The 23,621-nt window shown below is 45.7% G+C and overlaps 2 protein-coding genes across 3 annotated transcripts in view; one reads left to right on the top strand and one right to left on the bottom strand.

Annotated features, from left to right (window-relative positions):
- ValRS (Valyl-tRNA synthetase) overlaps window positions 1-23,621 on the bottom strand; it is a 359,853-nt gene that overhangs the window by 289,205 nt on the left and 47,027 nt on the right. The window contains exon 9 of the mRNA XM_077651139.1: window positions 8,242-8,421. Coding sequence (XP_077507265.1) covers window positions 8,242-8,421 — 180 coding nt within the window. The remainder of the gene's footprint in view (window positions 1-8,241; window positions 8,422-23,621) is intronic.
- On the top strand, window positions 17,051-18,692 carry LOC144116365 (uncharacterized). 2 transcript variants are annotated; one of them, XM_077651142.1, is made up of 2 exons: window positions 17,051-17,330; window positions 18,314-18,692. In XM_077651142.1, exons 1-2 carry the CDS (start codon window positions 17,142-17,144, stop codon window positions 18,578-18,580), a joined length of 456 nt encoding a protein of 151 aa, XP_077507268.1. In that variant the 5' UTR covers window positions 17,051-17,141; the 3' UTR covers window positions 18,581-18,692. The 2 variants fall into 2 exon arrangements, 1 of the variants encoding a protein (XP_077507268.1); XR_013311850.1 differs by lacking the exon at window positions 18,314-18,692 and adding an exon at window positions 17,404-17,542 and having other exon boundaries at window positions 17,248-17,330.

Here is a 23,621-nt window from a genome sequence, read left to right as displayed (position 1 = left end):
AAGGGGGTTTTCACCTGACGCACCTCGACCAGGCTACGGTGAAAGACCACGGGATATCGAACAGTACTTGGCTGAAAACGTGCAATCTTCGACCTCGCAGCGACGCCAGTCCCAATCGCCATCCCCAAGGCGGTTCTCTTCGCCCGGACGCCCGTCATCCTCTGGCCAGTTCAGAGGTACGTCTCCACGTCGGGAAAACTGAAGACGGCGTCCTCCGGGGGTAGGGCTGCCGCTACTGGACCGAGTCAAGAGCCTCCACCCAACGATTCGCCGCGACGCTCCGACCGACGACGACCTGACCCGACGACCTCGACGACGCGCTGCGACCGACTGGCCTCCGCCGAAATTCCGGTATCCGCCGACAACCATGACGTTACCGCACTCATGGATACCGGCGCCGATTTTTCGGTAATGAGCAGACGGTTAGCCACGGTCTTGAGGAAGGTTCTGACCCCTTGGTCTGGGCCGCAGATCCGGACAGCTGGTGGCCACGTGGTAACTCCGATCGGTGTCTGCACTTCGCGAATCCAGATCCGCGGTGTTACTTTCCCTGACTGCTTTGCTGTGTTACCCGAGTGCTCCAAAGACCTCATACTCGGTTTGGATTTCCTTCAAGAGTACGGTGCCGTTATCAACCTACAGGAGCTAATCGTGTCGTTTTCCACCCAAGGTCCTGTCGACGACGATACCGAGCCACGCAGGGCTAAGTTATGCATCTGTGACGACCACGTTTTGATCCCATCAAGATCCAGCATGTTTGTTACTGTAGAGTGCGATAACAGCACCAAAATTCGTGGCATTGCTGAAACCAACATGTCGCTGCTCCTTGGTCGGCAAGTCTGTGTTGCTCGAGGAATTGTTGAACTGGACAAGGGCCGAACCGAACTCTTGGTGACCAATTTTGGTTGTGAACCTGTGTTTGCCTGGCAGAACAGCTATTGCGTATTTCGAGGAACTCAGCGAATTCGCGGGACAGCATGCTTTGTCCGGAGCCCCGGCCTCAGCGAAGGAACCGACCACTCCCATAAACACTGACGTGAACCCAAACCTCCCAACTAACCAGAAACGCTGCTTGGAAAGTGTTATCCAGTCTTTCTGCGACTGCTTTGCCTCGACCTCCAAGGTTAGGCAGACACCGCTCACAAAGCACCGAATTATAGTTGACGCCAACCAACGGCAGTTATGTCAGCCGCCCTACCGCATCTCTTCGAAGGAGCGCGATGCCATTCGCCGCCAAGTTCAAGAAATGCTCAAGGACGACGTGATACAGCCGTTGACGAGCCCGTGGGCGTCGCCTGTTGTTCTAGTGGCAAAGAAAGATGGAACCCTATAGTTCTGCGTTGATTACAGACGTTTAAACAAAGTCACTAAAAAGGATGTTTATCCTCTCCCGCGTACTGATGACTCCCTGGACCGGCTGCACCACGCCAAGTACTTCTCATCGCTAGATTTACGAAGCGGCTATTGGCAAATCGAGGTGGACGAACGCTACCGGGAAAAGACCGCCTTTATTACACCGGACGGACTGTACGAATTCCGGGTACTCCCTTTCGGCCTGTGCTCGGCTCCTGCAACCTTCCAGAGGATGATGGACACCGTTCTTGCCGATCTCAAATGGCAGTCCTGTCTCGTGTACTTGGATGACGTCATCTTTTCAGACACGTTCGAAGAGCACCCGAGATGCCTGCACGCTGTGTTCGAAGCAATTCGGTCGGCCGGTCTTTCCCTGAAGCCCGAAAAGTGTCACTTCGCTTTCGAAGAGCTGAAGTTTCTGGGCCACATCGTGAGCGCCAAAGGGGTACCCAGACCCCGATAAGACTGCTGCCATGGCTGCTTTTCCTGAGCCCACCGGTAAGCGCAGTGTGTGCTGCTTTCTGGGTCTCTGTGCCTATTATCGGCGTTTTGTGCAGAACTTGTCCCAGATCGCTGAGCCGCTCACGCGACTCACGAAAGATTCCGAACCATTCTTCTGGGGCCTGGAGCAACAGCAAGCCTTTGAAGACCTCCGCACTCGTCTCCAAAGTACGCCCATCCTTGGACACTTCGACGAGTCAACCGACACTGAACTACACACAGACGCCAGCAACATCGGCCTCGGTGCGGTCCTTGTGCAGAGGCAGGATGGTCTCGAATGCGTAATCGCATACGCGAGCCGCACATTGTCACGATCTGAGGCGAACTATTCCACCACCGAAAAAGAATGCCTGGCCATTGTGTGGGCAGTAACAAAATTTCGCCCGTACCTATATGGCCGCCCTTTCAGGGTCGTTTGCGACCACCACTCGCTGTGTTGGCTGGCGAACCTCAAAGATCCCTCGGGACGACTTGCACGCTGGAGCCTTCGACTTCAGGAATTCGATGTCACCATCGTCTAAGTCTGGTAGGAAGCACAGTGATGCCGACTGTTTGTCTCGTGCTCCTATCGAGAACAACCGAGCTGACCCCGACGACGATTCTGTTTTTCTTGGTGCCATCTCCACGTCCATCCTCATTCAACACCAAAGGGACGACAGCGAACTACGGCCCCTCATTGAGTATCTAGAAGGAAGCGCTCAGTCTCCCCCGCGAATCTTTTCGCGCGGGCTGTCGTCGTTCTGTTTACGTGACGGCGTCCTGTATAAGAAAAACTACAGCCCAACAGAAGCTGTCTATCTACTCGTCGTGCCTACGGCCCTTCGCGACGAAGTCCTGCAGGCGAGCTATGATGACCCATCTTCTGGTCACCTGGGTTTTTGTCGAACTTTGGCATGAATATGGCAAAAATACTACTGGCCAAGGGTTGCTGCAGTTGTGAAACGTTACGTAAGAACTTGCCGCGAGTGCCAGCGTCGCAAGACGCCGCCGACTAAGCCAGCCGGCCTACTCCAGCCTATTTATCCACCTCAGGTTCCCTTCCACCAAGTTGGCATGGACATACTCGGCCCATTTCCGGAGTCCTCTCTGGGTAACCACTACATTGTGGTCGCCACCGACTACCCCAGCCGATACTGTGAGACTAAAGCTCTTCCCCGTGGTGCTGCTGACGAAATTGCGAACTTTTTCATTCAAAACATTGTGCTTCGTCACGGTGCACCCACCATCGTTTTAACTGACAGGGGAACAGCGTTCACCTCGGCCCTTACGCAGGAGGTTATGCACCTAAGCGGCACCAGTCCACGCTAAACAACCACTTACCACCCTCAAACGAACGGCCTCACCGAACGGCTCAACAAGACGATCGCCGACATGATTTCTATGTATGTCGACGCGGACCACCGGAACTGGGACGCCATACTTCCCTACGCCACCTTTGCTTATAATACTGCGGTCCAGGAAACGACACGCTTCACTCCATTTCGTTTAGTACATGGTCGCGAAGCCACAACCATGGTGGATGCAGTGCTGCTTCCAGCTAGCGCTACCCCCTCTGTTATGGGTGCTGCCCCATTTGTTCGTTACGCTGAGGCCGCTTGCCAACTCGCTCGACAGCGCATCCGGCACCAGCAAGTTCACGACGCTCAGAGATACAACCTCCGCCACCGAAATGTGCGTTACCTGACCGGCGAACAAGTCTGGGTGTGGAGCCCAATCCGCATGAGGGGACGCTCTGAGAAGCTTCTACGCAGATACTTTGGCCCCTACGAGGTGCTCCGCCAGCTCAGTCAAGTTACCTACGAAGTTCTCCCCCAAGGAACAGTTCGCTCTTCTAGACGGCCGACCTCCGAAGTTGTCCACGTCGCTCGGATGAAGCCGTACCACGCCCGCTAGCCCCTCGTGCGTCTACACCACACGCCAGACACGTGCGACTACCCTTGTGGTCCTGCCTGCAATTGCTACCACACCGAGTCGGTGTCTTCAAGAGAGGGGGGGAGCAATGCTACGCTACTAACTACTCTAGTGGCGCCATACAGCGGCTAAACTGCATTTCCTGGCAGTTGGCAAGCCTTGAGCCATCTCGGGGCTAAATGCTTCGTCTTCTTCATCTCTCGTGCTGCCGGCTGCCTTGCGCGTTCCAACGTCTTGCGCGTCTAATTAAAGCAAGTAAACCAGCCCTGCTTACGCCAACCGTTTCTCAGTGACAATATCAATTTTGAAGATGATAGTATTCCTTGTGTGTAAGATGGTATATATTTGTCCGTGTTGCCTTCAAATAAATGAGTTGAGAGTGGCGCTCCGTCCCGTCTTTCTGCCTTGTGTCTGTTTTTGCGCCTCTAACCAAAGATGTACAAACGTCCCAGACGTTCATCTTTTTGGTTACAGGCGCGAAAACAGACAGAACAAAAGGTAGAAAGACGGGACGGAGTGCCACTCACCCAGACGTTGCGTCCCAGACGTTGCGCTCGACCATCTCAGATTTGTTCCAAAAAATTCATGGAAACTTACCCTAATGAGCTTATTCAATGCCTGAAATGTTTTTGCCGAAAAAAATTTATTCTTGAGGTGAGGGCATTTTGAATATTTAGGAAAGGCGAGAAACCAGGCTGTGGTGAATAATTAATAAAAATTAAATTTTTGCACAGATTCTGGCTTTCGATATAATTCGGAGAATGCAGCTATATATGGCATAAATATTTTTTAAAAGTTGAAAAAGGAATGGAAATGTAACATTTTTGTCGTTTTTTGTTTTAAACGTCAACTTGCGGAAATTCGGAAATGGCCGTTTTGTTTCTCTAGCTGTCTAGTACCTATAAGAAATGTTACAGGTGATGAAACTGCTTACATGGAAGCAAAAAGAAATACTAATGTTGCAAAAAGTACGTTCTGAGCCAAAAACGCTCGTTAATTTCACAGTGAGGTGGTCCAAGTAAAAATACAAACAAAAGAGGGTTACGTAGTACAGTTTATTGCCTTTCATTTCTGAAATTTTTATCAAGGTAATTTTTGTCTAAAGCCAGAAAAGAATTTTTGAAATTGAGTTCTCGCACCGCAAGTTGCGTAGTCTCTTAACTCCTCTTCATCGCAGAACACTCCACCTGGCAGGCACGACACTTATGGCCAGATAACTTCAGTTTGCCGTCGCTCGCTGTCGTGCATTTTTAGAGCTGGAGCTAATGAAGATAGCGAGTGACATTCGGCGGATGGTATGCAATAAACGAGATCGTTTTCGCTTTCGAAGTTCAAACAGACCCGCTTTGGTGCGGGGCAGCCAAGAGAAGAAAAACGAGGGTATGCAGCAGCGTGCTGTCTTGCATGGACCACGAGGAGGGATAACTAGTTAACATGGAAGGCGTATCACAAGTGCTTTATTTATATTGAAAATTGGTTTTTGGGGAAAGGAAATGGGGACAATATCTATAGTCTCACATATGGGCGGACACCTGAACCACACCATAATCTAAGGGATAAAGGAGGGAGTGAAAGAAGAAAGGAAGAAAGAGGTGCTGTAGTGGAGGACTCCGGAATAATTTCGACCACCTGGGGATCTTTAACGTGCACTGACATCGTACAGCACACAGGCACCTTAGCGTTTCGCTTCCATCGAAACACGGCCGCTGCGGTCGGGTCCGAACTCGGGAACTCTGGATCAGTAGCCGAGCACCCTAACCACTGAGCCACCGCGGCGGGTATTTATTTGTATCCGAATAAGATCGCAGAGAGCGCATGCCTCGGAGTGCACGTGAGGGTGCGAAGTGCACACCGTTGCGGTGAATGTGGCCGCTCGCACGCAGGGGCGTCGCTTGCATGAAGCTGCTTCGCGAGCATAGTGACTCGTCTACAGTTGTCGCTGGAGTATTAATGCATAAATTTCACTGATTAAATCAAATACAGCCAAGACATCACATCAGAATCAACCGGGCATAATCGTCTGACAGCCACAATCAGGTACCACGTGGCGCTGCAGCGTCGCGGATTGTTTCAACACTGGATCGTTCTGGCCATTTCCAGATCGGCGTCTCACAAGCTTTTATGCTGGTGCTTACGTCTGTCATGGCGCTGACAAGATTGACTGACTGCGACAGAACCACACCGAACAACTAGCTCACTTGGGAATGTGCCGTCCCGGCAGCGTTACGAAAATCTTTTTCCCATGAATACCTGTTTGACAACTCAACGTTCCCATGCTTGCTGCAGTGCAAACCTCACTTAAGGACAAGAGCTCTACATTTCGTGTCGCTACAGTGTCGGCAGTGCCGCGCTCGGCAGTGAAGAGGGTTAAAAGACAGCGCAACTTGCGGTGTGAGAGCTCAACTTCAAAAATTATTTTTTCGCTTTAAACGAAAATTACCTCGATAAAAATTTCAGAAATGAAAAATAAACTGTACTACGTCACCCTCTTTTGTTTGTATTTTTACTTGGACCACCTGAGGGTGAAATTAACAAGCGTTTTTGGCTCAAAACAGAGCAAGTTGACATTTAAAACAAAAAACGACAAAAATGTTACATTTCCATACCTTTTTCAATTTTTTAAAAATATTTATGCCATATAGAGCTGCATTCTCCGAATTATATCGAAAGCCAGAATCTGTGCAAAAATTTAATTTTGATTAATTATTCACCAGAGCCTGGTTTCTCGCCTTTCCTAAATATTCAAAAAATGCCCTCACCTCAAGAATAAATTTTTTTCGGCAAAAATATTTCAGGCATTGAATAAGCTCCTTAGGGTAAGTTTCCTGAATTTTCTGGAACAAATCTGAGATGGTCGAGCGCAACGTCTGGGACGTTTGGCATGGAATGACCCTTGTGTGATTCCGGTGCCGCTAGCTCTCGCGCATCGGGACTCTGGAGCAGGGGACGGCGGAGAGCACCAGCGACACAAGGCGAAGACTCAGTTTCCAGGGGCAACAGAAGTGGGCAGACCGAGTGAGGGAACATGGGGGAAGAAGCATGTAGAAGCGTGCACCTCTGCAGCCGGTATACACAGCAGTGGCGCGCTCTCCTCCAGCTCAGCCGCTGACCCCACCTCTCCCTACCCCACTCGTAGCGGAGGTGGCGGCAGCGCGATCGAGGAACGTTGATTCATGTATCCATGTTTATCACTGAGTAATGTGGTTTTCTGTTAACATTTTCAAGGTAATTTCACCTACATTTATTTCTTATTTTGGTTTCCGTTATGTATTGTTCTTTCGGGTCTTCTAGCAAAAACTGCATTGTTGTTGACAGCGCTTAACACATGGAAAGAAAACAGAAAACATGGAAGACGACGTCATAGGCGCTGAACCTCAACTTTATTCCAGAACCACCGAAGCACTGCATATATACCCAAAACACAGGCGCCAACAAGCTGCGAAAATTTGATGCACTCGTGGCAACAGAAATGATATGACAAGTAGTGGTAAAACAACAAGGGCTAAAAAGCAAAGGATAGAACAGGGCAGGATAAAACCAGAACAAGATGAGAAAAAAAAAATTTTTACAAAGTCATTTCTCAAAAACATCCAACACATGAAACAGTGGTACGGTTTGACCAAAGGAATTTTCAAGAACTGGTTCGATACCATTGAACCAAAACATACACAAAAACAAAGATCAAACGTGGTGTAAACGAGAAAGGCGTCATGGCAAGAAAAAAACATGCAATGAAGACACAATGGTGATCGGGTATGCAAACGAAAATTTAACAACACAGCTAAACACAGAAGATGAAGTGCGCTGAATAACTAAAAGAATAAAACGGGGTAAGAAACACGCATGAGCAACAAAAGTGAAGGCAACAAATCATTTCTGTCCATTTCCAGTAAAGGCCATATCATTTCTGATGCCACGAGTGCATAAAAATTCCGCCGCTTGTTGGCGCCTGTGTTTTGGGCATATATGCAGTGTTTCGGTGGTTCTGGAATAAAGTTGAAGTTGGGCACCTGTGACGTCGTCTTCCATGTTATTTGTCTTCTGTCTGTTTTTAAACGCTGTCAACAACAATGAATCAGCACCAACTAGCCCGACAACTTGTCTTATTCAAAAACTGCACGTAATGAAAACCTGGATGTAACGAAAAATCCTGGACTTTTTTTCAACTTCTTTATATCCAGGTTTAGCTGCATTTCTGTACAGAAACAAATGATAATAAAATCGATGTGTAATGTATATGTTTAGTTGAAGTTACTACCGCGCAACATGGTCTTCAATGGAGCATGAGCGGCCAAAGCCATACAGTTGGAATTATCCAAAAATTAGAATTAATGAGCTTGCACTGAGTCTGACTCAAGAATCTCGAGAAAAAGCATCTGGGGCTAGCAAACGATGCACATTTGCATTCCAACACAGCAATTGGCTGTAGCTGTCACTGTGTGCAATACCCGAGAAAGAAAAAGCGCACCCACTAACCTGTGCCAAACTGCATGTCCACGAAATCATCGCAGACAATGGGCAGACGCCGGTCGCAGAAAGGGTGCACAACATAACTGCTGTGCAGGTGGAAGTACCGGGGGTCCTCCGGATGCACAGCCACCGCAGTGTCACCCAGCATGGTCTCGATACGTGTCGTGGCCACCACCACTTCCTCATCTGACAGGAAGGGAGAGAATGCCAATTTGGTGCCCTTGGCATGGTATGCGTTTAGCTATTAGCACGAGCCAGTCTGATACTTCAAATGCCATGAATGGTTTTTGCGCAAAAAAAAACAACAACATAAAGTTTATAAAGTTTACTCCGGGGTTGGCACCTCCAAATATAGGACATGTTGCTGTACGCGCAGCAGATACTCCCACAGATGCAAAAAACTGCTCATGGTGCGCCAAGTGCTTAGCTATGCTTACTTCTGTGCCAGTAGTAGTATGTCCACCACTGCAGTGAGTATTTTATTTATTGGATACCTGCATTGCCCGTAGGGCATTACAGTAGGGGGGCTACAAACGTTAACTGTCACTTAAACATATTATTTCAACACATGGTAAAAAGCATTGTTCATCGAAATACACACAGTGCTTGATGGCAAACTGTTCCATTCTCGCACAGTTCTAACAAAAAAAGAGTAACGCAAGACGTCGCACACCTACAAGAAAATTCCCTGACCTTCAAATCGTGGTCCAGTCGCTTCGATATATAATTTGGTGCTGGATATGCTTTTCGCGGTTGATGCCTGTTTTAAAGTAATAGATGTGAAAAAATTTTAATCTAGCATTTCTTCTACGATCCTTTAGCTCTTGCCATTGAAGTTCATGTTTGCTTTCTGTCATGCTAAGTTTCCACATGTAATTTCCAAGAACAAATCTGACTGCCCTGTTCTGGATTTTTTCTAATTTGTCTATAAGCTCAGCTGTGTGAGGATCCCAACAAACACACGCATACTCAAGTATTGGTCGAACATGACTGAAGTAGAGCTGGGTTTTTAAGTTACTTGGAAGATGACTGAAATTCCTCAAGAAACCCAAAACTGATTCCGCCCTATTTCCAATATAGTTAACGTGCCTGTTCCTCCGTAAACCAGATGTAAAAAACACTCCCAGATATTTAAATTCCTTACTTGTGCCTAAGGTAATGTCACCAATTCTATACCTGTACGGATGGCAAGCGCGTTTCCTTGTAAAGGTGACGTGAACAGTTTTATTTATCAGTAAAACTTCTTTTATTTATATTTAATTACATATCCCAACGCACACACCAACCTGCTATGGTATCTAAATCATCTTGCAAGACTTGTGAATCAGAATTTCCACTAATTACTCTATAATTAAACAACACAATCATCAGCAAACATTCTAAATGAAGACCTTATACCAATTGAAATACAGTCCAGCCCACATATAACGAACTTGATCGTCACGTGGCATTTGTTCGTTGTATCCAAAGTTCGTACTAAGTGGACCACCTATAATACGGGAAAAAAGAGCAAGCGAGACGAAAGTTCACTTTATTTTTGAAAAAAGTCCGTGATGCATGTCTGCTTCTTCAAAGCTGATCGCATCACTGCCGTTTCTAATTTTTCCAGCGCGGTAATATGTTCATCGCCAAGGCCTCTGCTGCACACGAGTTCCTTAAGCGACGCAATGTAACCGATCGTGGTTGAAGCGTTCACAGCAACCGGCGGTAGAGCAGCATCCTCGTCACCGTCCTCGTCGGTCTCTGGGCAGTCAGGAAGGGCTCGCACTTCACGCACAATAGCTTCGTCAGTGCATGGCTCCGCAATGTCGGCGTCGTCATCAGCAGAAACGAAATCGTCCCAGGCAACGTCAGGTCCGGCCAGCTGCGTGTCAACGACGCGTTGCCACAAGTCTTCGTGCGACCAGCCTTCCGGTGGGTGATCTATGGCGTCCTCGGTGCCTGGGCCCATAAAACCCGCCTTGCGGGAGCAATTTTCTATGCACTCCGCGGTGAGTTCCATCCACGCCGCTTTCAACATGTCCACGGCGGCAAGCAAGCTGATGCGAACTGGCATGGCAGCATCAATCGCGATCAACAAGCGTTGGATGACGCGCCGCCGGTAGCACACCTTGAAAGCATGAATGATGCCCATATCCAGCGGCTGAATTTTGCAGGTTGCATTGGGAAGCAAGAAGAGCACTGTCACCGCACTCAAGGAAGGCTGCACATGGTGCGCCGCACAGTTATCCAGCACGAGCAGGACCTTCCTGTTTTTTCGTGCCATGTCGCGGTCGAACTCGACAAGCCACTCGGCAAATAAGTCACGACTCATCCAGGCTTTTGTATTGTTCCTGTAGCGTACGGGCACCTAGCTTCCAAAGCGTCGCGGCTTACGGGACTTGCCAATGACAAAAGGCAGCCGCCGGTCACTGCCGTCCATATTGACACACAGAAGAACGGTTATGCGCAACTTGCTGTTCTTCCCTCCTGCGCACTTGTCGCCTTTCAAGGCATGCGTTTTAGATGGCAACATCTGATAAAACAACGCAGTCTCGTCGGCATTGTAAATGTCCCGTGGAGCATAGCTCGTGATTGTTGGGAGGTTGTCGGAAAGCCACGCATCGACGTCCTCGTTGTTCACAGACACGGCCTCGCCGACGACCGCCTTGAAAACAATTCCTTGGCGAGCCTTAAACCGGTGGAGCCATCCATTGCCTGGGCTGAAATCGGGAAAGTCCAAAAGGAAGGCGAAGTCTTTAGCCTTGGAGAGCATCAGCGGTCCACTGATCGGAACGTTGCGAGACCGCGCGTCAGCGAACCACTTCAGCAGTGCGTCCTCAACGTCCGCGTAGGTCACCTTCCGAAAGCGCTTTCTAGTCGTCGGGTCGGCATTCACGGTAGCACCAAGAATCTTTTCCTTGCCCTTAGCAATGGTTGAAATGGTCAATTTCGACAGTCCGTACTTCTTGACCAGTTCGCAGTTTTTTGCACCTTGAGCAAGTTCATTAAATGGCCATCTTCATTGCGATGTTGACAGCTTTCCTTTTAGCACCTGAAGAGGTCGGTGTACAGTCCTCCATCGCACCAGGCGCAAGTCAAGCCCTTGGGCTCGCGCGCTGAGGCAGCCTTCAACTCCCCGATCTGGGGAAGGCACGGATGCGGCAACGATGTCAATGCAGTGCCATCGCACAGAAAGAATCGACGGCGCAATGCCCTCAGCGCGGGGTGGCAACGGAGCAACAAATGGAGAACCGGTTTGAGCCGGTAGAGCAGATGCCCGACTTTTCGGATTGGCCGACGCAGATCACGTGGATGCATCACAGCGACGCGGGCGGCGGCACTTTCTCTTTCGTCACCGCGCGTGCGCGCTTTTTAGTTTTCATTTTTCAACGCGTGCCTTTTCTTTTTTTACTTTATTTTACCCGTAAAGGAGCGCCGGGGGACGCTTTGTGCGCTCTGTGTTCGCGTCGTGTCAGGGGAACACAAAGTGCGCGAAATTCGCCTGCCGCGGGTTCGCAGTCCAGCGAAACCGCACCAAACACCGCTGGCTCGGTCAACTACAGGGGCCCGACAGCTTCGCGTTCGCTCTAACCAAGTGTTGAGGCCACAACAGTTCGTTCTATGTGAGACACTGTGCCATTGCCCCAATATATATTTTGACGGTAGCACCGCCCTCGTTCGTACTAAGCGAGCGTTCGTTATATCTGCGGCTGTTATAAGAGGGCTGGACTGTATCATTAATATATAAAAAAAACAACAGTGGACCCAACACAGAACCCTGGGGAACTCCCGAAGTCACTGGTGTATATTGGGAGAAAACACCGTTCAGTACACAAGTGTTGCACCAAGCATTCCCATTCAGATGACAAGCACTGCTACAAGTGCAGAATCTAAACAGCTTTAGGTTACTCTGTAAAGCTTGAATTCAGAATACAAATTACCTCTTTGCATTCAACCATTTTCTCGCTATGGTAGCTGGCTATCAGGCAAGTGCGAATAGCGAATTTTCAGTTCGAAGCGATAACTAATCTGTTAGATTGGTTACAAAGTGAAGGAAATACTTTTCAATAGGAGAAAATAGTTTGCGACCGGAAACATAGTAGAGAAAAAAAAAAGGGGCTATTCGTTATAGCTCAGTAGATTACACCTAAACATGGTTTGTGGAAATCACCACGGCAACTGAAAAAATAAAACGACATTAAATGCTTTCAAATTTGCATTGGGCAACATTCAATCAGCAGAAGCCAAAGTGCACTATGCATCACAGTCTTAAGCCCTTACCAAGTGCTTCTTGATATGCTGCTCATTTTAAATATAAAAGTTGTTGGCAGATTTTTCAGACACTGATATTTCGGACTTGCATGGCACCGAGTCACGCAATCCAGATTAAGTGTATAACAGAGGCTGAAATTTTGGACGCATCGAAACTCAATCCACAATTTCGCTAACTCTACTCGCGCGGTGTACGGTCACGAGACCACACTGCCCATGCACGATTCACACCAGTGCTGGAAGCAGTTATGGCTCGAGTCCTCCGTTACGCACAAGTCACAAAATGTCCATGAAAGCACCACACACGCACAGGAAGTGGCATCATTCAGAGAATGCGGCACCCATGATTTGTGGGATGGGTCCTTTCGTAGACCAACATCAGTGCATGCTCTCTTGCACCTATCCATGGGCAGCAGGTTTAACTAAAACTCCTCTGAGGCAAGTGCTCGCATCCAAACACGCGAAAAGGCAGCACAGCAGCGCAGGGGAGGTGTGCCCCCCTACAATCGTGAGGAACAAGAAAATGGCAGTGCACCCGCAACGAAACGCTTCATGGTTCTCGCTTTCTCATCATGGTGCATATAACTGGCATTTCACCTTTCACTAATTTCAGCCATTTAAGGTATCGCCAGCTTCAAAGTTTCAGGTTGGTAGTTGTGCATTCTTATCTTTTTCGTCATCTTAGTCTTTGAGGCCTTCCGTGCAGCGAGTGCATCACTATTCCCTTTTGCATCCAGGCTTTGTACATCATCATGTGCCACTGCCGCTGTACTGTGCGCACAATGCGTGTCGAAACACTGATGGCACGGAAGTGCATAAGATCACCGACTGCTTCTTCCAGCAGCTTATTTTCCTGAGCTCTCAAACTTGGAAATATTTAGAAAATATTCAGGGTTTAAGAGTGCATGTTGTTGGGCGAGTCAGTCGTACTTAATTTGTCTTTATTTTATTTATTTATTTGTTCCTCAAAGGTCCACGAGGGACATTACATGAGGGGTTGTCTGAGAAGACAATTAGCATGAATACAGATGATGTTCGAGAGCGGTTTTGAACCTGCTATGTCGATGATGGCTGCCACTTCGGATGGAAGGTCATTCCAGTCTCGGGCTGTTTTCAGAAAAAAAACTGGTGATATGTTTCGGTGCGGGCTTTCACAGGGTAGACGGCGTTAGGGTGACAATTACGGGAAATACGATGAGCGCGTGTGATAGGAATAGCTTCGTGGTTAAAGGTGTGGAAAAATTTATAATAAAAGGAAAGACGGGCGATCTTGCGACGACAAGCCAATGTGGGGAGATTAAGCTGAACCTTTAGTGCAGAAACGCTAGTGTGGTATGAAAGATTAGAACAAACGAATCTTGCAGCACGATTCTGGGCTGATTCGAGCGTGTCAATCAGGTTAGTAAAGTTAGGATCATAGGCGGCGCATGAAAACTCCAATTTCGACCGTACAAATGTTAAGTGAGCAAGCAATTTTATGGAACGCGGTGCTAAGGCAAGGTTACGGCGCAGGTAGCCTAAAACTTGATTAGCTGAATTTGTCACATGGTGAACTTGCTCCGACCAGGTTAGATTTTTACTTAAATGAATACCAAGATATTTATAAGAATCTACTGATTTAATGGGAAGGTTGTTAATTCTATAAATTTCATCCTGGTGGTTGCGCCAGCGGTGGAATGAAAGAAGGGAAGTTTTAGCAAAATTTAATGACATTAGCCAGGTTTTACACCACTCTTGTACGCGTAGCAGGTCTTCTTGGAGGATGGTAATGTTGGACTGGTTGACTATTGGGCGATAGATGACACAATCGTCAGCAAATAGCCGTATGTTAGAAGTGACGTTAGAGGGCAAATCATTTATATAGATAAGAAATAGAAGGGGGCCTAAGACAGATCCCTGCGGAACGCCAGACAGAACAGGGGAAAGTGATGACGAATGAGAATTAGCGTGAACGAATTAATAACGGTCCATTAAGAAAGCACGGATCCAATCCAGAACCAAAGGATGAAGGTTTAGGCGTGAAAGTTTAAGAATGAAGCGCGCATGAGGGACTTTATCAAACGCTTTTTCAAAATCTATGAATATGACATCCGTAGGAACATTATGATCTAGACATGCATGTATGTCATTAAGGAAGAGAGCAAGTTGTGTATCACAGGAACGACCATTGTGGAAGCCATGTTGATTAGGATGAAAAAAATTATGCAATGATAGAAACTTCGCAGTATGGGAATATATTACATGTTCCATGATTTTACAGCAAACATTTGTTAACGAGATAGGTCTGTAATTAAGTGGTCATGATCGGCTACCTTTTTTGTAGACTGGAATGACCTTCCCGATCCGCTAATCACGTGCTAGTGAGGACGAAGAAAGCGACTGCTGAAAAATAAGAGATAATATGACACTACAAAGAACTTGTTTTTTTCAGGATTTTCGGGTTGATGCCATCAACACCAGCATATGATGAATTTGGTAATGATTCTACGATTTTCAATATTCCACTCGGCTCAAAGATAATGTTTGCCATAGGAGAATTATTAAGACAGTGGACTTCAGGGAGGTTATCGAGAGGTTCATCAGTAAATACAGAGCAAATCTGATCATTTAGGATATTTGGAACATCTATATCAGAATATTTAAGTCCAGAATGATCAGTTAATGAAATTGCACTAGACGTAGAAGCGGTAATAGTTTGCCAGAAGCGCTCTGGGTTATTATGCAGCATATTAGGCAAGGTGCAAGAAAAGAAGTTACCCTTAGCTTTGGCAACTTCGGCGTCATAGTTAGCGGAGGCAGTGAAATATTTGTTCCAAGCGTGCGCCATGTTAGTAGCTTTAGCTGTACGAAATAATCGTTTCTTTTTGTTGTTTAATCTTTTTAGTGTTTTATTATACCATGGGGAACTAGGTCGCTCTGTTATTGTGATAGTAGGAATGCGTATACTGATAAGTACTTGAAAAGTAACAAGTTCGATTCCAGTGAACGAACTTGAAAATCAGGGGTAAAGTTATCGAGGAAAGCAGCGAGGTCACGGTTAAAACTTTTGTAATCACCTTTATCATATAGGGTACGTTTTCTTTTTCTTTTTGTTATTCTGTAGATGACATGAGAAAGTAGCATGAATAGCCAGGTGATCGCTAAGCCCTTCAAGATAAGTTATAGGTGAAAAACTACCAGGTTGGGATGTCAGCACAAGGTCCAAAATGTTAGCAGAATGATTTGTTATTCTAGTTGGATGATCTATTACTTGTTCTAACCCAAAAGTAAGGCAGGTCTGAACAAATTCGCTATCATGATTATTTTTTGAGAGTGGATGCAAGATCAGGCCAAATTATGGAAGGAAAATTGAAGTCACTGAACAATAAAATCAGAGTGTTTGGATAGAGGGTTGTTAATCTGTTCAAAGCGTCATGAAGCAGAGCACTAAATAAAGAGCCATGGTTAGGAGACCGATAACAAACTCCGATCAGAACTCGAGGGTAAGATTGATCGCAGCAAAGCCAGCCCATTTCCAAAGGGCTTGAAATGTTTACCAGCGAATAATGTAACGAGCAATCAGTGGCTATTAGGACTCCCTGATTTTTATTGTTGAACCCTCGGCCTTTTTTTACAGTGTTTCTCGTTGGTACCATCTTCGTTTTCATTCTTTCACGTCTTTGGTTTTAAGTTCGGTTCTATGGTCGCACCCTCCCCTTTTTACTGTTTTTTTGGTTCCATCGTCGTTCTATTTTGTTTCAGCTTGGGATTCAGCTTCGTGGCTGGGCTGAGAGTCAAGTAGCGACCTGCTTTTTGACACCGGATGGGGCGCCTAATTTTTTATCTTTGCCATTGGGCTTGCTCCAGCGCATGCAAGATATCGTGCAGTGAGTGGTGTGATTCTACGCAGATAGTTGCCAAGTTGCCATTGTTTTTGAATGTATGATTTTGCCTGGTGGTGTTAGCAGATGGTATGAAAGGACCGCTTGTAAGTCTGCACTTGTGTTGTGTGTGTCCTTTACCCTGTGGTTGTTCTTCGTGCAGTTCGAAAAACAACTTCAATCCCCAACTAGCCCACCAGAAACGCTTCTACAGTGCACACTCAAGCAAGGGAAATGCGCAAAAAAAAAAGAGAAGAGCAGAAGGACGGATGCATACTGGCGACTAACTGTATTCAGAAATAGCACATATTCATAATTTTATGTCTGCTTAAAGCAGACATGCCAGCTACTTTTTTCTTTCTTATACAATTTGATTGATATAACGCTTGCGGAGTTATCATCTGAACCCTCCATGAAAAAAGCCTCTGCCAACTCACAAGCCACTCACGAATGTCACTCCCGACTGCACCTCAAGATTTTGGTTCTAGGCTGGCATCATGTACCAGGAAAGAGCATGTGCCGCTATGTAAGGGCAAATTGGACCCTCTCCCATTCTTCATCGAAAGTTGGTGCATCACTTTCCTGCCTGCGCCTATTCCCATCGATAGCCCGCTATCCATGGTTTCAAATTAGTATTTTCCCTCTTTGGAAGCGTTTCTGGACAGCTAGCGCCATCCAGTGAGTAAAAAAGGAACCTTTATTTCAGTTTTGCTTTGCGTCTTGTTTTTTCCGTCACGCGTATATTTTTAAAGCCCCTTCGGAGTCACGTGACTGGCGCTCTTTGTTTACATCATGGCGTCGACGTCGCGCGCCGCAGCTGCACGGAAACTGCGCGTTTACATGGAAATTGATACACCTGAGAGCTTGTTTTTGCACGAGAACAGCAGCAGTGATGACTCAGAAGGCAACTTCTGTTCATCAGACTTAGCACGGACAGTGAAATTGCGTCGAACCGACCCGGAACGTCAACAGCCATGCTCGGTAAGTTCCGCTTTTGCTGCGCGCTGATCGGAAGAGATCAGATTGTTCTGAAGGTCACAACTCTTATCTGCAGGGTGTCAACGTCTTTCGGGCGGGATTGCTCTTCGCCGGAAGCACAGAGTCGTGTTTTCAGCTAGAAGACAGCCAGGCGTCGACCTCGGCGTTGCGCGCCGGAGTGCTGCACGGAGCTTCTTCAGAGCCGTCGATTTCTTCCTCTTATTTTTCACCGTGAAATCATCAGTGAGATATGCAGGAACACGAACAAGTATGCGTGGATGCATATTTTGAAGAAATAGTCCTACAGCGAAAAAGATGGATCTTGGCGAGAGGTCACTCCAGAAGAGATGACAAACCTCAAGTGCTACAGCACAAGCCCCAAAAATGGAAAAATACCGAAACTGCAAATTGTGCTATGAAGAAATAAAGGTCGAACAAAAGAAAAATGCTCTTTGCGAGACGTGCGGAAAACCTCTTTTTCACAGCAACAAGGAACTGTTTCACGCGCTGCCACGATAGTCGGTAGACTACTGTGTCTTTGCCTACCTCAGCGAATACTGTATGTGGAAAGCTGAAATTTGCTGCAGTGTTGCATCAGTCCCTGTTGTAAAAAACGTATATTCTGAAATTTTTTTATGTTTTGTTTCTGTGAAGAAACTGTGATCTTTTTGTGCGTTTTCTCTGTGAATACAAATTTTTTCCTGGTAATCTTTTTTTCATCACGTACTTAATAAACCTGTTGATTGAAACTTATACCATTGCGAAGAGAATTTCCTCCTCTACAATTTGATACTATACATTCCTGTATCAAGCAAGTTTTGTTAAAGAAAAATATATATTAATGACATTACCCAAACACCACCACTTTTCCCGCGGGCAGGAAAGTGTTATACAACGGCCCTATGTGTACTTTTCCGCGTGTCAGGGGGATCTCATACACAACCCGCCCCCAAACTGAGTGGCGTGACCTTTGTGCATTCTCGCAGGCATCTTTTCCTGGAGACTACCCGGGGGCACAAAGAGGCCAACTTGCGTGGTCCAGAAAAAACCACCACCACACCGTTGCGATTGGCTACATTCTTCAGGTTGTGGGACACCCTGTGAACATAGGGGACAACCGCCGGTCTGGTCTTTGGTCGACCGCCACCTTCGTGGGATGTTCCAGCCTTCAGTCTTTGCAGAAGCTTCTACCAGAGTGTCCACTACTGGCAAAGGGAAATCAGCTCTCTGTAACCTGCCAACCTGACTGTTGAGGCTGTCATTCACTAGGTGAACACACGGCTTTTACAAAGCTTCCTTCAGACACAACATGCCAATGGCACATTTTACCGTCTTAGAATGTGAAGATTCAATCAGCAGCAGGTCTTTTCGGGCCCGTGGCGAGTACATCCAACATGCGTGATCTGGTGTTAAGGTCCTTGTGCTCTTCTCGTCCCTATCTTTTTTTGCGCATTTCCCTTCCTAAAGAATATTACAAGGTTTCCAAATGCTGCTATTCACTTTGAAGACAGAATCAAATACCACATTATTTGCCTCTATACTTGAAACGTTCAAAAATTCGTACAACCCCACTGGCTGGCTATCAATGTATGTACCCAGCCAAATTACAAGATGCTGCCACCATGACTGGAAGAATTCCTTTTCAAATTTGCAAATTGCACCAAATGGCAACTGATGAGATAAGACAGCAAAATACCACTTACGCAAACTTCAAAGGATATTAAGAAAACGTTCGCTAAGCTGAAAGCTTACTTAACTGAAATGAGCAAGCAGTGGCTTATTTTAATTAACCAAAGTAAATACACTTAAAAAAACAAAGTAAATGCAGTTACAAAATGCAGTATTTGAGCTTAGCTTTGGTATTCAAAATTTCCACTTTACTGCCACTTTATGCATCTGTACCTTTTCCGGTACAGCAACTGCTAAAATACCGCATTTACTCACCAATTTTGCGACCTTCTCTTTAAATTAAGGCTTCAAAAAGGGGGTGAACAAAGTACGCTAGGATTTTGCGAACACATCCTAAAAAAACTCTACAGAGGTCATAACACGCATTATATACTGCATGTCAAGCACCTAAATCACACCCCTTGTTGAACCCCAAAAAAATTACAACTGTAAATATGAGACACAAACCCCCTCCCGCCTCGCCCCACGTTGTGCAGTTTCCCAATGGATGGCATGGCAGCGTGTGCGCAGCTCACAGCAATAAACGAGCAACAATATAATCGCGAAGCCAGCAGTCTGAGGCAAATAAAGGATTGGATTGTATTGGGTTTTATGGCGCATAAGCAACTTAGGCTATCATGCGCCAAACACATGGTATAATTTATTTCAAAAATTGGGTGTCCTGAACGAAAGTCCTTGTCCGGACAAGGACTCCGAGGAGCCCATCAAATCGAATGCAGACCTCAGCCTTCTTCTCAGGACTGAGAAAATGGATGAGGTGCGTCATAAAATTCGCAAAAGCACAGGGTAATAAAATTTTAGAATTAATAGTTCTGCGATATTTGATATCATATTTTGCCGCGTCTTTCAGAAAATTAAAAACAGATGAAGTTCTTACAAGTGGATTATCTCCTAAAAGTAAATTGGGGTGGAAGGTAATGCGTTCATCGTAAAATACAGTAAAATATTTTTTTCTTAGCCGTTCAAGTTGTGAGCACGAGAATAAAATGTGATTAACTGTCAGCTCATCTCCACATTTCTCAGATAAGGGTTTGTATTGTTTTGTTGGTAGAAAGTTGTGTGTTACGTGTGTGTGTCCGATGCGCAGGCGGCATAAAATTACTTCTATAAAACGTTCCTGATGCCTGCATGATCTCCATTCTCCCAGAATAGGTTTTACTAAATGTAGTTTGTTATTTTCTTCACTATTCCATGTACACTGCCATTTTTCTGAAAGTTTATTTTTTACTCACTTCATGCAATCTGCAAAGGGTATATTTACAGTCCGGACTTCCTTATGGCGAGCTTGAGCAGCGCACATGTCAGCACTCTCGTTGCCACGAATTCCGAGATGGCTTGGTATCCAACAGAGCTTAATTTCATGTCCTTGTGTTTCAGCAGTTATGTCATGTATTATATTTCCTATTAAAGTTTCCCTTACGTTTCTGGCTTTCAGTGCTGTGATTGCACTCAGCGAGTCCGTGTAGATAATGCTGTTTTGAATGTTCTTTTCGACTATTTTTGATACAGCCACCGAAATGGCATAACGTTCAGCTGAGAAAATTGACGCGCACTGAGGTAACCGAACTACCTTTTCCTATTTGTCTTGCACCACAGCACTTCCTACGTAAAGTGATGTTTTAGAAACGTCTGTATAAAATGCTGTGCATTCTTTGTACTTTTCCTCTAGTGCCAAAAATTCTTGTAGGATGTGTTCACGTGGAGTTTGCTTTTTCTGAAATTGTGTCATTGTGTAGTCCCCTACAGCGGGAAAGGTGTGCCAAGGTGGCAGTGGTTTGGGTCTCTGGGCGACATCAGGTAGTGTGTCTAAAATACCCAATTCCTGGCAAATTTCTTCAGAACGGAGGATAAGGGGTCTCGTCGCATTCGGTTTGTTACTAAAAAGCTGCTTAGACGGGCACTTCGTAACTATGGAGTAGCAGAGATGTTTTGGTAGTGAACGGGTTTTTAGGACGTATGCACATGTGAGCATCGCTCTTCTATCTGCAAGGGCTGGTTCGTTACATTCGACATATAGGCTGTTTATTGGTGATGTCCTGTATGCCCCATTTGCCAGGCGCAAAGCTGAATTATGTACTGGATCTAATTGCTTAAGGTAGGATGGTCGAGCTGAGTTGTACACTATACACCCATAATCTAGGCAAGAGCCAACTATGCTGCGGTAGATGTGCAAAAGGCAGGTTCTATCAGACCCCCAGCATTTATGTGAGAGCACCTTTAAGATATTTAATGACCGAGAAGTTTTCTTCTTCAGGTTCTTTATGTGGGGCAAGAAGGACAGTTTTTTGTCAAACATTATGCCCAGAAGTTTGTGTTCACTTTTTATCGGTAATTCGGTTTCATTCAGGTGTAGTCTAGGATCTGTCTGTAGGCCACGTTTGAGTGAGAAAAGAATGGCCACTGTTTTCTGTGGGGAGAACCGGAAACCATTTCGGTCAGCCCATGTTGAAAGTTTATTTATTGTTAACTGGACTTGTCTTTCGCATGTTGATATGTTTGAGGACGTGCAGGCTATCTGCAGATCATCGACATAGATCGAATACATAACAGACCTTGGAATTATTTTGCTAATAGAATTCATTTTAACAACAAAGAGGGTCGTGCTTAAGACACTTCCTTGAGGCACTCCATTTTCCTGAATGAAAATTGTCGAGAGGGTTGAACCGAGGCGTACATTGAATGAACGGTTTGACAGGAAATTTTTTAGGCAGTTCAACATCCTGCCACGAATGCCAAGTTCGGCCAAGTCGTGAAGAATTCCGTACCTCCAGGTTGCGTCATATGCTTTCTCTAAATCGAAAAAAACAGCAAGACATTGTTGTTTGTGTATGAAGGCCTCACGGACAGTATTTTCAAGGCGAACTAGGTGGTCTGTTGTGGAGCATGCCTTTTTGAAACCGCACTGATGGACATCGAGAAGCTCACGGGCTTCTAGCACGAAGGTTAATCTAATATTCACGATGCTTTCAAATGATTTTGCAAGGCAGCTAGTGAGGGCTATGGGCCTATAACTACTGGGAGAGGTTGGTGGTTTTTCAGGTTTTAAAAATGGAACGATGATGGCCTTCTTCCAGGTTTCTGGTAGTTAACCCGACACCCAAACCTTATTAAAAAAACTTAAAAGTGCCTCTACGGCAGGTTCGTGACAGGTGGGACAGCATTTGATAGTGTATTCCATCCGGGCCCCGTGCTGTCTGTTTGCCAGCGGACAAAACTGTGCCGATTTCTTGAACTGTAAATAAATTATTATATGGTTCATTTGTATATCCACTTGTAGGGAGTCTTTGTTTCTCGGCTGTGTTTTTGTACCTTAGAAATGATTCTGTGTAGTGTGATGAGCTGGTAAATACCGAAAAATATTCACCTAAAATGTCTGCCTGTTCTTCGATGTTTGTCTGTATACCAGGAGCTGTTAGAAGTGGAAGTGTGAATGGGGAGTATTTACCATCTAGCTTTTGTACCTTCTCCCACATTTCTTTTGATATGGTTGAGCTATTTATTTATGTCACGTAACTTTGCCAAGAAGTTTTTTCAGCATTACGGCGGATATATCGGGCTTCTGCCCTTGCCTTTTTAAAGTTTATGAGATTTTTAAGCGTGGGGTACCTCCGAAAGTTTCCCCATGCTTTGTTCTGTTTCTTTTTTCTAGTCTACATTCTTTTGTATACCAGGTTTTGTGGTTTTGTTTCACCACTCCGGAAGATTGAGGTATAGCCAGGCGCGCAGCGGAGATAATGCAGTTTGTGACAATTTCATGAAGTTCATCTATACTTAAGTTATTTTGATCTATTTTTTCTAAGCTGGCATTTTCTTGAAACAGTGCCCAGTTGGCCAAATGGAGTTTCCAACGTCGTGGTTTTGTAGGAATGATTTGCGGAGATGACATTAGGCTTATAAGAACGGGTAGATGATCGCTACCATACGGGTTGTCCAAGACATCCCATTTAAGAGCAGTAAAAACAGACGGTGATGTAAGAGACAAATCTATGCAGCTCCATTTTGCGGAGCTTGGAGAACAATATGTGTGTTTGCCCCTGTTGAGCAGGCTTATATTATTGCACAGAATAAAATCATCTAAAATACGGCCTCTAGTGTCTGTTTGTTCGCTTCCCCACAATTTGGAGTGAGCATTCAAATCGCCGACTAACAGATATGGCTCTGGTAATTGTTTTAAAAGGTCCTCTAAGTCATGGAGTGTTACTGTCAGGTGTGGTTGGAGGTATACGGAACATACTGTAATTGTTTTAAAATGTACTACAGATACTGCAACGGCTTCAAATGTAGTTTGAAGCTTGACTTCACGAGTGGCCATGTTACTTTGAACGACTATGGCGGTACCTCCAGAGAGCCTATTTGGTTGCTCTCGGTCGTGGCAAAAGACTTTATACTTACTTAAAATATTTTTATGCTTTGATCCCAAGTTTGTCTCCTGGAGACACAAAACAACCGGGGAATATAAAGCAAGAAAATCTGTTAAGTCACTGTAGTTTTTTAGTATGCTCGACAGTTCCAGTGAATTAGAAACGCCATATCTAATAACTTTTGATATATTTAAAAAACCTATGCTCCCGGTTTTGTGGGGCCTGTTATTGAAGTTTTCGCTCC

Source organism: Amblyomma americanum, chromosome 1, assembly GCF_052857255.1.
Source record: "Amblyomma americanum isolate KBUSLIRL-KWMA chromosome 1, ASM5285725v1, whole genome shotgun sequence".
NCBI classification, from domain to species: domain Eukaryota; kingdom Metazoa; phylum Arthropoda; class Arachnida; order Ixodida; family Ixodidae; genus Amblyomma; species Amblyomma americanum.
This window is presented reverse-complemented; position numbering and strand designations above follow the sequence as displayed.

Coding starts and splice junctions, on each gene's coding strand:
- LOC144116365 (XM_077651142.1), top strand. CDS start 17,142: ATGGCGTCGACGTCGCGCGCCGCAGCTGCACGGAAACTGCGCGTTTAC. Junction 17,331..18,313: donor AACGTCAACAGCCATGCTCG/GTAAGTTCCGCT, acceptor GCATTCTCGCAG/GCATCTTTTCCTGGAGACTA.